The sequence below is a fragment of the Uloborus diversus genome, chromosome 6, assembly GCF_026930045.1.
Source record: "Uloborus diversus isolate 005 chromosome 6, Udiv.v.3.1, whole genome shotgun sequence".
Classification (NCBI taxonomy): domain Eukaryota; kingdom Metazoa; phylum Arthropoda; class Arachnida; order Araneae; family Uloboridae; genus Uloborus; species Uloborus diversus.
In genome coordinates, this window is record NC_072736.1 from 147,733,377 (window position 1) to 147,752,334 (window position 18,958).

At 34.6% G+C, this 18,958-nt stretch overlaps 1 protein-coding gene across 1 annotated transcript in view; it reads left to right on the forward strand.

Moving 5' to 3' along the window:
• The window catches only part of LOC129225024 (uncharacterized), a 66,762-nt gene that overhangs the window by 12,512 nt on the left and 35,292 nt on the right, over positions 1 to 18,958 (forward strand). Inside the window, exons 4-9 of the mRNA XM_054859570.1 lie at positions 13,209 to 13,346; positions 14,840 to 15,053; positions 16,284 to 16,482; positions 17,295 to 17,321; positions 17,653 to 17,801; positions 18,554 to 18,853. Coding sequence (XP_054715545.1) covers positions 13,209 to 13,346; positions 14,840 to 15,053; positions 16,284 to 16,482; positions 17,295 to 17,321; positions 17,653 to 17,801; positions 18,554 to 18,853 — 1,027 coding nt within the window. The remainder of the gene's footprint in view (positions 1 to 13,208; positions 13,347 to 14,839; positions 15,054 to 16,283; positions 16,483 to 17,294; positions 17,322 to 17,652; positions 17,802 to 18,553; positions 18,854 to 18,958) is intronic.

The window sequence follows — 18,958 nt, forward strand, 5'->3', positions numbered from 1 at the left end:
CGTTAGAAACTAGTGTCAGTGTACTACAAAAGCATCAACTGGACTGCTCTTACATTTTTTAGGTAGCCCGTGCAACGCCGGGCACGCAGCTAGTATATATATACACAATATCGAGGACGTTGAATTCGATGGCAAGGGTCTAATTTTCATAACTCTTCCGTTTTCGAGCTATATGCGATTGAAATATAGCATATAATGGTATAATTTCAATGCCGTAAATCTCGGTAGTCAACTAGAAAGTTTTCAATTGCTATATCTAATTCAGTGTTCATCTATCGTATTCCCAGTTTAGTGAAATATTTAATAAGTGAATGAACATTTTTCGGGAATGTACCTTAATATGCGAAATTTTAATTATGTATGTCTCGAAAACGGGAAAGTTCACCACCATCGGACTCAGCGCCGTCAGTATATTATAAAAACTAAGTTTCACACTTTCACCCTGGAAAACAAGTTCATACCAAAACTAAATATGCTCAAAAACTACACTCATAAAAAATAATAGTTTAAAAAACTAAAAAAACACGCTTTCGTAGCAAAATGAACTAAAAAGTGAAAAATAATCTTTGGATGATAGTTGTTGACCAATCACTTAATGTTAATGTAATACAAAAAAGCGTGGGGTGCTGTCTATTTACATTTTTGCTTGGACATTAAATGGAAGAAATTCAAGACAACTGATAAGAAGCCCCCCACGCTTTTTTGTATTCCATTAAAATTAAGTGATTGGTCAACTACTATCATCCAAAGATTATTTTTCACTTTTTAGTTCATTTTGCTACGAAAGCGTGTTTTTTCAGTTTTTTAAACTATTATTTTATTTTTCTGTTTTTTAGTCTTTTGTTGGAGAATTATCAGGCAAAGTTTTTTTTTTTTTTTTTTTTTTTTGTGCGGTATATGAAAATTTGAATCAGATTGGGACTTAATTGACGAAATTATTTATGAAACGAGTGCGAGGTAATATCTCAAAGTTAAGACAAGGGCACCCCGATGGGAAGCTACTGTGAGTCATCGATGTATGTTTGCGGAAATCATATTTACATTACTTTGAAAATCTGAGATGCATTTGAATAAAAGTTTTGTTCTACAATGGTCTCATCAGCAATAAATTTCCAATTGAAGGCTCACCTCAATTTTGGCATGAAATTAGTTAAAAACAGTTATATTTCATGTTCTAATTATCTTGGAACATTGGAACAAATTTTGTCTGATGCAGAAAAATTAAAGGTTTTTGTAGATATTTTTAAATAATTTTTGCGAGTATTTTTTAATGTATTTTTTCAAATTTTTCCTTTTTCACATTGTTGGATTTATGCCAAAATATTGATTGAAATTGGAGGAAACTCACAATTAAAAGAGTTAATTAATTAATTTGATTGTAGAATATTGCATTGTCATCGGGTCTGAGATCGCGTGCCAAATTTCAAAAGAATCCGATCACAGGAAGTGGGCGAAATTTGAGCTGCAAGATTCCATTACAAGATACATACATACATACATACATACAGGTGAAGCTAATAAAAGCGTGTTAAAAACCACTTTATATAAAGTATAGTGTTGTTTTTCTAAACCATGAAATGAATTGTAACAAGAAATCAGACTATCACGAAAATTCTGGGAGGGAGAAGAATACTATGCGTACGAAAAATGTATATAAAAAGTTTGGAAACCACTGCTGTATTGCGGGCCTCGCTGATGCTACCCGAATGAAACGAGTATCGCTCGAAATCTGAAGACCGTGCGAAAATCATAATGGGGTTGTTTCTTCCAGTCAAAAGTACTACTTTTAGTCACTGAAGTTGATAGAATGAGCAAAAAATAAATAAATCTTACTAATATTATATATGCGAAAGTTTGTCTGTATGGATGGATGTATGGATGTATGGATGGATGTATGGATGTTTGTTACTCTTTCACGCAAAAACTACTCAACGGATTTTGATGAAACTTTACAATAATATAGCTTATGCGTCAGAATAACACATAGGGTAGTTTTCGTCCCGTTATGGGGGGCAAAACCCCCTTAGGGGGGCAATAAAACACAATTTTTGTATAAATTCTCTAATATTGGGATGAAAAAATACTTGCACATATTTACATTATATGTCCATCGAAAGCTCTGATTTTTCTGCTGAAGATGGCACCTGTTCGAAATTCCTAAGTAGAATAAAAAACGAGTTATGAGCTTTTTAGATCCATGTTCGAAGGCTTTCCTCAACTCAATACAGTATTTAGTGTATCATCTCAACTCCCTGTCGATAGCGACAATTGTTGTATTGTTGACTTTCTTTGCTTTTCGTGATTGTTCAAGGCTTTTCTCAAGTCAAATCTTGAAGTAAGATTTTTGCACAAGATTGGTAAATAATACATGATTTGGCTGATGATTTTCCATTTAAACGGAACTTTAATGTAATTAATGGTTTTTATTATTATTTATGCTAATTGAACACTTACTCATTATCCAAACAACCAGCAGATCGCCAAAATTTTTGCAGAAAGATTTCCGTAGCTGATGCATTTGGCAGTTTTTTCAACGTTGCTGTTTTTGAAGCCGAAGACTACGTCACAATGTTTCTCAGCTTTCACCATGTAAACAAAATATCGCCAATCAAAGAATTTTCAAAAGACTTTTTTTACTGTGTTAAATAATCCAGCAACTAAATTAGGCAAATCCATAAACAGCACAAAAACTTCCATTAATTTTCCTTTTTGCACAATTTCAAACAATCACCAAATTTTATTACTTATTTTGGTAACATTTCGGATGAAACTGTTTAGCGCCATTTTATGGTGACCAAAAATATCTCAGCATCTGGCGACGATATCTCTGTAACGAAAATTAATATCATATCGTTTTACAAAGTAAGGAAAGAATGGGGGAGCATCATCGAAGGTACCTCGAAACGACTTTCGCAAATTCGGTAAAATCGCACCAAGAGCCACAATGATTGAAATTTCCCGAAATAACTAAAGCAAGTATAAGGGGATTACGAGCGCAGCTACTTTTTTTTAATCACTTCGTACTTAATTAGCCATACAGAGAAGGTTTTAGACTCCATGTTAAAAAAAAAAAAGTATCAACAGATTAATCTTTTTAAACATGAGAAGATTAATTTCATGTTTTTTAAATTTGTATATGCTTTCGTTTCTAAATCAATACTACTTTGTTCTTTATACTTATTGCTATTTTAGTTTTATGGGTAAGGAAGATACTCGATTTTTAATCACGTCAAAAAGATGTGTTTTAAATTTTTTTACTTAAAACAAAAAACAAAAGCAAGTAACGATTTTTTCTAATAATTATTACTGACCCAGGCAACGCCGGGTATTTTTGCTAGTAAATAAATAAATAAATAAATAAATAAAAAATAAATAAATTTAAAAAAAATAAATAAAAATAAAATAATAATAACACGGACCCAGAGAATAATTACATTTTTCCAACGTTTAATTTTTAATTTACGTTTGTAAGTGTCCGATTTTTAAAACAAGACGTGGTCTTTATGACGGAAGATTTCGATAATTGGGAAACTGGCGATCTTTCTTCATAGGCGTCAATTTTTGGCTGCAGCGCAGGCGCGAGAGGTATAAATCCAAACAAAGAGACCGGAAAAACCTATTCACGCTATGATTCACATAGGGTTACTATGAATCCGCAGGTTACCAAAATTAAATCATTTAAGCCAAAAATGAGACTACCGCGCCAGATTCCCAATTATCGAAATATCTCCGTACATGTGAGTAAAGATGCGAATTGAATATTGCTCTCTGAACTAATGGCATCAGTGAATGGCAGTTCATCATTTGTGATGTCATGGGCAGAAGCGGAAAAATTAAAATCGAGTCAGCGCACCGATTTAAATATTTTTTAAACGAGCTGATGTGTACATCACACGACTTCCTTTTACACCAATTTAACGTTATTTCCGCATTATTGGCAATTTTAATGTGATTCAATAGTTAACTCTCTAAATATCACCAACAGTGGCCAAATTGAAACCAAAAAAAAAATCGCCAAGTGTCCGCCAAATTATAACACCACTTGAGTTTGCATCGAAATTAACAATGATTTCCCCCCAAAAAGATGCAAAATACCCCTTTAAAAACACCGGAATGCAACCAAAAGGGGAGGTGCACAACTAGACCCCACTAGGAGTCTACGTACCAAATTTCAACTTTCTAGGACATACCGTTCTCAGTTATGCGACATACATACACACATACATACGTACAGACAGACGTAACGATAACAGGGCTCGTCACTAGGCTTGGCTAATTGTTTACTGTACACATTGGTAGATTATTTAATATTTACTAGCGCTTTTCATATTGCTTTATTTAGTTGGCGAATAATTTTAATCAAACTTTTCACTCCACGTAATGACTTGTCTTATTATTGGGGGGGGGGGGGGCGTTATTTAACATTTCGGTAGAATTACGGTAATCGGGTCGCGTTGGCGTATTTTTTCAAAAACTGCCAAATTTGGCACCTATGACTCAATGTAAACAAAGGAAATCTTCCAATGAGAATTGACCCAAAGAATGGGCGGAGCTTCGGATTGCTCAAGCTATCACCTTGGTAACTACAATTTATTAATCTTTTTCTTTCTCTGATTGCAACCGTAAAAGGAAAAAAAAAGCATTAATTTTTTTTTTCTTTTTTAAAATATTGCAAAATATGGAAAGAAACAAATGATTAAGCCTATTTCTGCTATAGAACTAATATTATTTTTCTTACTTCGAAATTAAGTTTTCAGAAAAGACAAATGAGAGGTAACTCTTTTTCAAGATGTTAACATAAACGTGGGTAGATAAAGCGCAGTATCTACAGAGATGAATTTTTGAGACATTAAAAGAACGTGTTTTGGATTCGATACTAACAATAGCAAAATGATGGAATTTGACCTTTTTTTTTTCAGTGGAAAGCAAATAAGCAAGCTTGTACAAGAAAGCTAAAGTACAACGCATGACAAAAATGCGAAAAATAAAAATAAAATAAATAAATAAATAAAAATTTGCCGATACTGCTCTTTACGTTCGCATTGCAGCGTAATATTAAACTCATTTTTTCCTTTATTTTGATCATTTTTTTAATTAAAAAAAAATATTTAGAAGCGGAGGTGTAGGAAAAGAAATAAAATATCATGATGTGAACGAAAAGGTTCATGACGTATATGGTGTTACACTTTTTATCAACATGTTTAATTTCTTAAGGAGCATTAAAATGAAACAAATTTCTACCAAAATTTAACAACAGTAAAAGTTGGATAGAACACGATATTAGTCTGAAATAATCTGAGAAAAAACCATTAAAAATGCTAACTGTTTAATTGAGACTTAAAACGATCTACTAAATAAGTTAAATCACATCAAGAGATCTGTTCAGAGAACATTATCATAACTAAAATTATAATTCTAACTTACTGAATAAGTTATTACGATAATTAATAAATTTTTAATCTAAGATAGAACAATAAAACATGAAGGAAATAACTTACTGTGAAAACATTACAAAAAAGTATCCAAAAGATATGAATAACTAATCTTTAAATCTATAACTTAAAAAAGTTAAAAGTGACAAACATTTCGCGATGTAAAATTTTATAAAATGTTTCAAAGATCTAAAAATTGAAAAAAAAAAAAAAAAAAAAAACACAATTTGTTGCCAATTTTCAGGAAAATAAAATCACCGTTGAGAAAATTAAAAATATTATTCTATGGAATTAAAAAAAAATAATTTGAATTTTGACATCTATCTTAATTCAAATTATGTTTTTCGCAATAACGAGTGGGTCATTATATACAGATTCAACAGATGAGTGCGCTCGACCATTTTTAATTTTTTTGAAACTCATATCCCAAAAAGATGCATATGAATGATGTTTAAAACCACTTTTATTTTTTCTCTAACCTTAACCCTTGATTTTTTAGAGGTCACCAAAAGTCATTTTCGTAGTCAAAAATGGGACTTTTAGACCTTTACATTTTGGCCCAAATCTAATTGAATAACAATCATGGCAGAACATTTTACATTTTTATGTTAAAGTACATAAGATAGTAGTCTCACACACTGAGTTATGTAGCTGTAACTTAATAATTAAAATAATGGCAGCAGCCAAAGTTCAAGGTCAAATGTAAAATTTTTACTCATTTCAAAGGGTCGTAACTCGCTTAGGGGATAAAAACACAAAGTGAAATATGGCAAAAACTAATCACTGGAGTCACACTAATGAGAAAATATAGCTATAATTGTGTGTTTGTTTCCCCTTTACAAATTACAGCCCCTCAAAGATCAGAAAACTGAGAAAAATGACATTTTTAGACCCCTGTAAACCAAAAAGGGATGGAATTAAAAATAAAATTTTTTTGCCAATTAAATATTCAATTCAAGTACTATACATGTTCTATGTATTGTTTTGTGTATTTGGTTTGTAAAAAAGATACAGGTCTGAAATTGAGCACTTTTACTAGTTGATTCACACACTAAAACAGAAAAAAAAGTGAAAACTTCATTGCACCTTCTTAAATTACATATATTGTCCTCTATATAATATATTATACTGAAAAAACATATTGTAAGTATAAAAATACTTATTTTAATTTGATAACTTAGAAATATTTGGACATGAATGAGTAGTTCAGATTTGATTGACAGCTTAAGTAGTTAACTTATAGACTAAACTGATAATCTACACAAACAAAGTTTCAATACATACAAACATACGCTCTGTACATTAACAGATCCAAATTGCCTTAAACATTTGCAAAAACATTATATATACAAAATTTAAATTTCAAAAAGTGCATTTTTTATTTTTTGTTTGAGTGTAGTTTTGAAAAAATGAACTCATCTAGTAGTCCTAGAGTTGTAATGGTGACTCAAGTATATGACGCTTTGGAATGCATTACCAATGCACACTCATAATTTGGTACTTTGAAACTGAACCAGGACCAAGACAATGACAGGGGTTCTAAATTTAGTGATCAACACAAGCTATGCAATAACCTTTTTGACAATAATGGGCATCTTCTTTTGATAGTCTTTTTAGTAACACACTATTCTTCATACCTATTGCTAAGGGACAATAATATTACTGTGATAATATTTAAATAGGGTGGCATAAAGCAGTGATTAGATGTTGTATAGGGAAGTTTATTTGCATAGTCAAACCTTTCTTTCTGCATTTTTTCAGCTAGTTTAATATACGGAGTGATCATAAGAATACACACAATGCTTAGTAGCAAAAATGCAGAAGATTGACATTTCTGTAGGAATTAAAATGTGACTTCTAGTAGTTCTCCTTGCAAGCTAGTCTTAGTAGCATCAATTCTTTTTACGGTTCCTCTGATTTCCTTACATTGTCCATTATCATGTGGTATTGCATAGAAATGCCATTCAGCTCTCAAGTTGACATCCGTTTCGTGATTACATAAATTAACAAAGTTCTTTCAATTTTTGTTGTGTATTTGAGTAAAGTATACGCCACATACTGTGTCATCATCAGAAATATAGTACTACTGTGTGAGTTTATATCCTTAAAACTGCACTGACGCAAGAAATGAAAAACGCACTATTTTTTCCTTTTAACTATGTAGATAGTGTTTTTGAATGTGTTTAGGCAAGTTACATAAGTTAATGTACAGTTACATAAGTTAATGAGTATGTTTGTATGCATTGAAAATTTGTGTGTGTGTGTGTAGATTATCAGTATAGTCTATAAATTAACTACTTAAGCTGTAAATTAAGTATGAACTACTCATTCATGAAATACACCGCCAGCTCAGTCATTTCCAGCCGAGGACTGCAGTTTCGTGCTTATTAGCACTCATCAGCCCGGCAAAGGAAAGTGACTGAGCTGGAGATGGAAAACCTCTTAAGGAAGCCAAGAGTGTTTTGAGGTTTTCCATCTCCAGCTCAGTCACTTTCCTATGCCGGGCTGATGAGTGCTAATAAGCACGAAACTGCAGTCCTCGGCTGGAAATAACTGAGTTGGCGGTGTATTTCACGTATTTCTGCTTTAGCCCTGGCTAATGGGCGGTAATTTACTGAATATACTCATTCACGTTCAAATATTTCTAAGTTATCAAATTAAAATATTTTTTTTTGTACTTACAATATGTTTTTTTAGTATAATCTTTACTAATATTATAAAGAGAGAGGGTGGATTTTTGTGTGTTTATATGTTCGAGGTAATCTCCGGAACCACTGCACCTATTTCAAAAATTCTTTCACTATATGAAAGGTGCTTTCTTACTGAGTAACATAGGCTAAAATTCTAAAAAATCTGATAAATAGTTCTTTTTTTATTCAAATTTAGGCCCAAATTTCACGTAAATTGCCTATTATTGGCTATTAAAGGGGTGAAAAATTACTTTCACTTATTAATGTTATATATCGTTAAAAAGGGCAGAATTTTCTGCGTTCTAAACAATTTATTTCAATGCTCTAACTTAATTACGGCGGGAGCAATTTGCGTTTTTAGCTCGAACTTTTTTAGGCTTAGCTGAAATTTAGGCACTACTTTCTTCATTAAATCTATCAATAAAAAGTGAAGGAATTGTCCCACAGTTTTCTTTTTGACAGCATTGGAAAAAGCGAGATTTTTTACTCCAGATTTCTCTCGACCTATGGTCGAAAATATTAGCTTCTATCGAAAGGAAAAAAAGTTACAAGCGTTTTAAATCAATTTCGAAATATGTCATCTTGATTCAGATTGTCAACAATTTTATTTTCGCGTTTCCATGGTTACGCTTTTAAAACCCATCTTTCGCATTTTAATTTCTTAAAAGTATTTTAATACTAGCAAAAATACCCGGCGTTGCCTGGGTCAGTAATAATTATTAGAAAAAATCGTTACTTGCTTTTGTTTTCTGTTTTAGGAGAAAGAATTTAAAACACATCTTTTTGACGTGATTAAAAATCGAGTTTCTTCCTTACCCATAAAACTAAAATAGCAATAAGTATAAAAAACAAAGTAGTATTGATTTAGAAACGAAAGCACTATATTTAAGCATATACAAATTTAAAAAACATGAAATTAATCTTCTCATGTTTAAAAAGATTAATCTGTTGATACTTTTTTTTTTTAACATGGAGTCTAAAACCTTCTGATTGACTTGAGAAAAGCCTTGAACAATCTCGAAAAGCAAAGAAAATCAACAATGCAACAATTGTCGCTATCGACAGGGAGTTGAGATGATACACTAAATACTGTATTGAGTTGAGGAAAGCCTTCGAACATGGATCTAAAAAGCTCATAACTCGTTTTTTATTCTACTTAGAAATTTCGAACAGGTGCCATCTTCAGCAGAAAAATCAGAGCTTTCGATGGACATATAATGTAAATATGTGCAAGTATTTTTTCATCCCAATATTAGAGAATTTATACAAAAATTGTGTTTTATTGCCCCCCTAAGGGGGTTTTGCCCCCCATAACGGGACGAAAACTACCCTATGTGTTATTCTGATGCATAAGCTATATTATTGTAAAGTTTCATCAAAACCCGTTCAGTAGTTTTTGCGTGAAAGAGTAACAAACATCCATACATCCATACAGACAAACTTTCGCATTTATAATCTTATACATATAAAATCTGAGTATCTATCTATCTATCTATCTATCTATCTATGTCCAAGCTTCTTCTCCCAAATGACAGTGAACTGACCATCGAACCAGGTATCGATGGATTCGTCATCTTCCCGTCTTCATGTTTGGCTATTTAACATAATCCTCCGATAATAATTAGCGGAGATATCAATTAAAAATTATTAATTATGACTCTTAGATTTCAAAATAAAATCCATATTTTTCGAAGGCTTTCCTCCATTCAAATTATTATTCAGTGCTTCAACTCAACTTTCCGGATGAACGCTTTTATTAAAATTTACAGCGTGAAGAAAATCATTGAAAAGAAACATCTGTTGCAATTTTTTTTCTCGAATATAAAGAAATAAAATTAGGCTTTTGTTTTAAGGCTTTTCCTGTAATCAGGGTGTTTAAGTTGTTTACTTTTCGATTATTTTGCCGTAATCTGCAGCAAAATTTTGCTGTGTTTTTTTTTTTTTTTGTTCAAGCCTGATTGTTAAATACGCGTCACATGACATAACTTTCATTTTCGAGGAGGACCGTGCACGTCGTAAAGTAAATGAGTGATTTACAAGTTATTTGAGTTCTTTGAGGGTTTGTACCTGGAAAACGGATTGATGTAATTCTTGTACGACCATGTGGATAGAATCCATCCAAATAATTATCTGAGTGGTATGTTGCATTAATAAACACCCGGGCAACGCCGGGTAGTAGACTATTTTATGTAAAAAGCGGATTGTTATTGTGCATAAATATTTCCGACATAGTCTATCAGATGTAATTCAGTTTAACGTGAGTAAAGATTATAGTTGATAATGCATATATTTTCCCCTTTTGTGCTGACTGAAAATGTACTCATAACTTGTATCATTGATAACGATTATTAACGTTGATGAGGTGTTTTGGCAAAAATATGTTTTACTGGTGTTTTGCAAACCTTGCTTTACGCGCATTTATTTATTCCTTAACGCGTTAGAAACTAGTGTCAGTGTACTACAAAAGCATCAACTGGACTGCTCTTACATTTTTTAGGTAGCCCGTGCAACGCCGGGCACGCAGCTAGTATTAGTAAGATTTGTCGTCATTGTTTGGAAGGGTAATTTTGATTGGTGTTTTTTTTTCTTTTATTTAAGCCTGGTTGTTGAATATATGTCACTTGACACAATTTTTATTTTCACGGTAGACCGGGCAACGCAGCTCTTAATATGTAAAGATTTGAAAGCTACTGTTAATGTGATTTTATACCTTTTTGTTTGTTTGGCGAAATATTTATTATTGCAAAGATAACATCCGCTTCACTCTCAAAAGGGCCGGGTTAAGGTAGCGTGGTCGCTTGGCGTGTTAGGCGCTCAGCGGTTCAGTCTAGGATTATTATTTTAAGGCAACCGTTTATGTAAGTCATTGTTTTGAAAGAAAAGAAACTTTTGATTTGTTTTTATCCGAGTGAAATGTACGACATTTTCTGTCTTTTTTTTCCTGACAACGATTTTTGAATGCTCCACTGGATGTTTTTTTTTTCGTTAGACGGATCGATTATGATAGCGTGGTTGTTGGGCAAGTTTTGCGATAAACAATAGAGTTGCGGAATTATTTTTACATATGAAAGATATTATTTGATGCTTTTGTTGTTGTTGTTTATTTGGCGAAATATTTTAAATTGCAGTAGAAACCGCTTCACTCGCTAAATAGAGTTTTAAAGCAACTGTAAATCTAATTTAACGAAGAGTTTTAAATTCCAAAGAAATTAAAATATTTTTTTTTTGAAAAGGTGTGTACGCATTTTATACAAAGAAAAATGATCATTTCACATTAGGGGGGAAGGGGCCATCAATTTTTTTATTCAACGGGCTTCCATTAAATTTTTAGCACGGGCATCGCTGTGCGGGTACTGCTAGTATATTATATAGAGCACAATTTACGTAATTTAAGAAGGTGCAGTGAAGTTTTCACTTTTTATTTCTGTTTTAGTGTGTGAATTAACTAGTAAAAGTGCTCAATTTCAAAGACCTGTATCTTTTTTACAAACCAAATACACAAAACAATACATAGAACATGTATAGTACTTGAATAGAATGTTTAATTGGCCAAGAAATTTTATTTTTAATTTCTTCCCCTTTTGGTTTACAGGGGTCTAAAAACGTCATTTTTATCATTTTTCCGATTTTTGAGACGCTGTAATCTGTAAAGGGTGAAAAAACACACAGAAACAGTTACATATTCTTATTAGCATAGTTCCAGTGATTTGTTTTTGCCGTATTTCACTTTGTGTTTCCGTCCCCTACGCGAGTTATCCCCCTTTGAAATGAGAAAACTTTTTACATTTGACCTTGAACTATAACCTGTTGCCATTATTTTAGCTATTAAGTTACAGCCACGTAACTCAGCATGTAAGACTATCATCTTATGCACTTTAACATCAAAGCGTAAAATTAACTGCCATAAATGTAATTCAAATAGATTTTGGCCAAAATGTAAAGGTCTAAAAGTCCCATTTTTGACTACGAAAATGACTTTTGGTGACCTCTAAAAAATCAAGGGTTAAGGTTAGAGAAAAAATAAAAGTGGTTTTAAACATCATTCATATGCATCTTTTTGGGATATGAGTTTCAAAAAAAAATGGAAATGGTCGAGCGCACTCATCCGTTGAATCTGTATGGAATGACCCGAGTGTGTGTGTATGTAGTCGTGTTGTGTGTGGGGGGTATGTGTGTTTGTGTGCAGGCATGAGTGTGTGTGTGTTTGTGTAGGTGTCTGTATGTATATGCGTGTGTGTGTTTGTGTAGGTGTCTTTGTCTGTATTTGTGCTTGTGTGTATGTGTTTGTGTATGTGTGTAGGTGTATGTATGTATACACATATATGTGTGTGTGTGTGTAGGTGTGTGTGTATGCGTGTGTGTAGTATGGACGCAATCTGGAGACGATTTTCGCTAGAGGAGCAGCATCGTGAGGCGGCCGGTCGACGGTGGTGCTGGCGGGAAAATAAAATGATAGCACATCAAAACAGTCAAATGAAAGCAATAAGCAATCGTGATTGCTCAAAAAAAAAGAAAAAAAAAGATTTGTTGGACAAATAAATTACAATTTTATGAACTGAATTCTGAAATGGTTGATTGGCCAAACGAATAGCGAATCAGCTTTGGTGTAGGGTTACCGAAATTGTTCCGTCGCCAAGGTAAATTAGCGGGTTGCCAGAATGAAATATTTATCGCCGCGACCCGGTTACCGTAATTCTACCAACATTTCAAAGGTTTAATTAAATTATTTGGCGGATAATTTTTAATTTTGGTTAAACTTTTAGTCTTGTGTTTTGTTCAAAAGTTACGCACAAACGTGCAACAAAATAACGTTATGTATCGCCAAACAAGGTTTTCTTATGTAACTGACCAAATGACCAAATACGGAGGCAATGGATAAAATGAAAAAAATTATTGCCACGTTTAAAAATGCACCAAGTGACGTAGACGCACCTGTAACGGGACAATGAAAAAAAAAAAAAACACATTGTGATTTTGCCGTGCAGTGAATTCATGAAAACGGGGCAGATGGAACCTTGAGCAACATCTTCTAAAATAGAACATTGGAATATTGTAATCATGTCCCCTATCTTCTATACTGTTTTAGATTCGGCAGATCCGTGAGAAAGAGAAAAATGTTCTAGTTCTGAGTTCTGGAGATTTTTTCTTGGGCCGCTCTCTGAATGCTGAGCACGGATGGAGGTTGGCGCATGTTTTGCTCCCACGCCTGGGCCTGGATGCTATGGTAAGTTGTGACGACACCTCTGTACCAGGCTTCATCAGTTTAGTTTCTGGTACTTTTCAGTTACTTATCGGTTAGAGAGATCATATGCAAGCAACTGCTTTTCACATTTTTTGACAACACAAATGTTATCGGTATAGGGTACAATGTTCGTGGTAAATGGTACTTAATTTTTGAAAAATCACTAAACACACTACTGATATTAGAAATAAACGTCACTTTTTTTTGTACCAGTAATTGGTGTAAACCATTTGGCGTTTTTTGTATGAGTTAACGAGACTAGTTTTTTGGTCCCTTTACTGTCTGACCACCGATTGCATAGAGTACAGACGGAAATGGACTCGTCTATTACCTTTCAGAGGTGGTCGCTTCTTTGATGCAGATAGGCGCGTTTACCTCTTAATTATTTCAACTCAGTTTTTTAAAAATGACTATTCACTTCAGTAAGTTTTAATCAAAACTATATTCGATCTATGTTCTCACTCAAAAGTTGATTTATTTTGTTTACAGCATAATTTTGAGCTTACCGTTTTGCTTTTACATTTCCGAACGAAATGAAAACATTTTATTTTCTTTTTGTTGTTCGCGTAGAAACTCATTTTGTTTCCACTCATTTTCACCTCAATGAAGACAATAAATAAGGCCTTAGTGAAATTATGAAACGGCGTGCATCAGAATCTCATCGCTATTTTTCATTCAGATGGAATCGTTTTAACTTGCCCGATTGCCAAATTACTGTCTGAACACGGATTGTATGAAAAGGCAAACATGCGGTTTACAGGCGAAATTGGAATCATCGATTAGTTTTTAGGGATGTCAGATTTTGCAGATGTATGTTAGCCTTTAAATTAAGCGGAGTCTCATTCAAATAAGCGGAATACGCGGATCAAATTTTTACTTTTCTCCCTCATTCAGATAGATTCGTCTACACTGGATGTTTGGCCAATTCCATACAATCCATGGTCAAACAGTTATTGTCAAATTATTTATATGCTTAACTGTTCATGCAATTGTAAATTGTATCAACACATGATATCATTATCATATTTAAAAAATGCCGTCAGAGTGGTGTAGCGGTTAGGGGTTAGCTTTTTATGCCCAAAGGTGTACGTTCGAACTTGGCTCCAGTCGGTCGATTTTCTAGATGCAGAACATCGACGGCGTATGATTATGTGGCATGTAAAAAGATGTCTCGAGAATTCGTTTGTCTCTGGGCACTATCAGCTAAATTAAATTCCTAGTGCAGTATCGAATCGAATAGAACACAGGTGCTTCCATCTGGTGGGGAAACAGGGCGTTAAAATTCTCTCGGTATGAGATTCACCAGTAATAGTGCCCCATGCAGAAGTGGATGCAAAAGATAGAGCCTCCAACGCAGCCCCATTAAAAAAAAAATAAATAAACCGAAAAAAATAACTCCAGTTAGTTATGAGTTTTATTGACTACCATACGTGTTTGCCTACTTCCAGACTAAATTCTCGTTTTTTTAAAAATAGAGTTTATCCAATCACGATTTTGATAGTGGAACTCTCGAACTATCTGGATTTCTTTATGCGATGGATTTTCCGGTGCTGTGCGCCAATATGCAGGCTAGGAACACCAGTTTCTTGTACAGCAGGATTAACAAGAGTGCAGTTATCGATGTTGGTGGCGAAAAGATTGGAATTGTGGGATACATACATCCTGATACGCTGATGAAAACTAAAAAAGGTAAACTCATTTTCGTTTTAAAAGTCATAACTATGCTTATAATTCTACACAAAGTTATCAGGTTTTTTCCCTAAGGAACAGACAGTAACATCCAGTAGTATTATCCTTTTAGGGCAAAAATAACACAGGGCGTATCTTTCATTGTTCGCATCTCAGGATTTAGCTGTCTGAGAGCACTTTTATAAACTACAAAGCAGTGGTTAACCCATGATGGCACGGTCGTTTTTCATCGCTAAACTATATAGAAACCTAAAACGAGGCGCAGGAGTCGATTACCTTATAGGGAGATTCTAGGCCAAACTCCTTTTTGGGGGGCAGCTGTAAGTCGAATCATACAATTTTAGCCAATGGCTGAAACAACTTGGGGGCCCCTAAAAGGCTTGGTCCTTGGCCACGGCCTATTTCGCCTATTCAGTGATCAGCCTTTGGAGAGGCGTAGCCAGGCTTTACCCAGGAGCCAGTGCTCATGACTACATTTGTCTTAATAGTGACTCATCAAGGCAAACAAAGCGTTTGACAATAGTCTTTAGAGGTGTAAAAAATATCTGTAAGTTTTAGTTAAAACAGTCAGAGCTCCAAAGCTATTTATTTATTTATTTATTTTTTCGAACAATTTCACATTGTTGAAAGCTCAAGATTTTTACCTTTATGGTTCAAAGTTAGTAATGTAGTTCAGCCGTTCAGTTTTCGCTCCTGATTTCTCTATTCTTCTACTGAACGGGCTCCGCGATTATTCCAGTTATTTCAATACTGTTGAAGAATACAGAAGGAGAAATGAAATTTTAATGTAACTTACAGGGTTTAGCATCTCTTTCAATGAGAAATGTTCACTGGAACTAAAGTATAACCTTCACAACAGATTCCAATATTTCGAATAACGCTAAATGTGTCAGCAATATTTCTGCACAATTAAATAAATAATGGTTTGTTTTTTATCCTATGTTACTGGAAATCACAAAAAGTGAGAGATATACGGAAAAGAAAAATAATAATAAATAAATAAAACTTGTTATTCTACTGACAATGTTTTAAACACCATGAGTTAACGCAAAAAATGAAAACTTCATGTTCGGATCTTTTAGTGATAGTTCTGCTAGCAATTGTCATTTTCCACAAAATCCTCTTCTCTTTTTTTATTTTTTCTATTCTCCATTTTTAGAACTGCTTACTTCATAACAAATTTTGATAGATAAATTGAAAAATCCTTATCTAATTACGCTTCATTCACAGCCGCCAGCTTCACGTTTAGCCCCGAAATCCCCGCCTTGGAAGCAGAAGTGAGGAATTTGGAAGCGCAAGGCATCAACAAGATTATTGCTATTGGTCATTCCGGCTATTACACTGACTTGGAGATTGCTAAGAAAGTGAAAGGCTTGGACATTGTGATGGGTGGCGACTCGGACATTGTGCACTATGAGCCAGAAAGTAAGTCGATACTTTCGAGCTGTTTTCAATCCGCAATACAGCACTAAGTGTGAGGGACTCCGCGCCCCCCGAAATATTTGGGGTTTTTTACTGTGAAAATAATGCAAATATGTAGATTTAATTCCTGTCCTTTTTGATACGCAAAAAGAAAAAAAAAATGTTCAATAGGGGTGTTTTCCTCAGTCAAAAGTACTAATTTTAGTCACTGAAATTGATAGAATAAGCAAAAAAAAAAAAAAAAAAAAATAAAATGCAGCCAATTATATAATAATTGAAATCTGTTATTATTAACAATTAAGATACGAAAATGTTCGGTATTTTTCCATTATACGGCCGCTACAGTTAGCGTGAGTTTGGCGGCTTTTAAAAGAAGGCCAATGTTCATCTTACTGCGCGTACTGAAGTATTTTATAACCAGCTTAATTTTTGTATGTATGTAGGGGAGAGGATGGTGGGCGCCGTTGTAGCTTCGAAAGGGTCTGCTTTATACAAAACTAACGGGTTCATCGAAAACTAGAATCCTTGCTGTAAAACGTTATTTTCCCATCGTTTCTATCAGCTTTTAAGTAGTCAATGGAGATAATACCTCTTGCCTTCTTTAGGTTTGAGTTGTAAATACATTGCCTTATGTCTCTCCTGTCGGGATAACTCATCTAACTTTTTCTACACTTAAGCTACGTTCGGAAACGGTTCACCTGTTACACCGTGTGGTCAGGTTGCGGTTGTGACGTCACTAGTAGTTTTCTAGTGAGCCCGGTAGAACAGCTGTGTTCCGGAACATTCGTAGTGACAGCGCTGTTAGGTATAGTTCAGCAGCAGACGACATTATCCAAAAGATACCATGTAATCTCGCTAACGACATCGAGACATTGGTGAGAGCGGTTGCAACCGGATCGACCACCAGAGAATGATCGCAAGCATTTCCGAAAGCTGTCTGGTGACGACAAAGAACAGCTGATTACCGTTTCCGAACGCTTGCAGTAGCACCGGTGCGATCGATTCCTGTTTTCGAACGTATCTTAGGATAACTGAAATTTTATTTACATGTTCATTTCTATCACCAGAGAGAACTGTTAAAAACGCTGCTTGTATTTGAATTAGATGAAATGCAGACGATCGGCAATATCCACGGGAACTACCCCCGCGTGCACCACCACTACAACGAATCGGAAAGCGAACAGCGGCCGGTCAACAAGACTCTGGTTCTGCACATCCCACAGTTCGGAGAATACGTTGGAGTTCTCAGAGTAACCTTCGATGACGATGGCAAGATCATCCACGAGAGTGGAGAAGCCGTTCGCTTGGACAACAATGTTCCGCAAGGTAAGTGGAGTGTTGAATCTTGAATCGGATACTTGTGTAAAACCTTTAGCTCTGCTAGTGTAAGCAAAGGACGTAGCCCGACTAACTAAGCGGATAGAAGCAGTATGCGGCGGCTTAGCCCATATTAGCTCAATTGATAGAACAATTGCTAGTAAAGATACTACCTTTGCTGATGGAATGCAATTGCTGGTGTAGATTCACATGCTCCGTTTGTAGAAGCAAAAGCTGTATCATTCTGGAACGATCACAGATAGCAACACATGTTCGAGGATTTTTTGTCTGTTACAAGGGTAAATAACTGCAGTAGTTGAAAACTCAAAAGTACCATTTCCTACTGTGTCCTTTCCTGTTTCTGAACCATGTTACGTCTTCTCCCAAGTAAAGGGTCAAGATGCAGCTCTCTCTTATTTTATATTGCTGTGAAAGATTATTGTAGCTTCTGTTTTCCTCGTGTGTGTTACAGAATGAAGAACACACTTGTGATATTGATATCTTATTCAAAACAAAATATTCGTTATGAAATTTAAGTATTAACAACTGGATATTGTACGGACTTCAGTCACGAGGTTGAATGTTCTCAAGATTCTAAGGTAATGGTGAGTAAAGGTCAAAAGCATTTCCATCTGTTGGTACATAAAAGTACAAGCAACTAACTTGCGTCTTTCCCTGAATAACTTTACATCCTTTTGTTTTCCTTTCATTACGTGCCTCCTCTACAATTAACTTTATTATCTGATTTCTACTATCTATAGATAAGGAAACCGTTAAACATCTTGCCTATGCAGTAGAAGCACTGGAAAAGATCATCGAGCACAGCAGACTACCAGACCGCAGAGAAATCCTTGGAGTGGCTCTGGGAGATTTTGACGGCACGGCCCGTGATTGTCGCATCGGTCAGTGTACGCTGGGCAACCTGGTGGCAGACGCCATATTGTATGAATACCTCTCCAACTACATTAAAGATCTGCCTCCCCTCGTGAACTCGGAAAAGTGGGGACGTATTGATGCGGTGTTGATCAACTCGGGAATGATTCGGCATTCTCTACACACTGGTAGGTATCAGTTTTTTTAATTATGCCTAATTATCCATGATAATAAACAATCGCAGACGTGAAGGATTGTACCCAGAAAGGGACGGGATTTCCAAGTCCGGACCC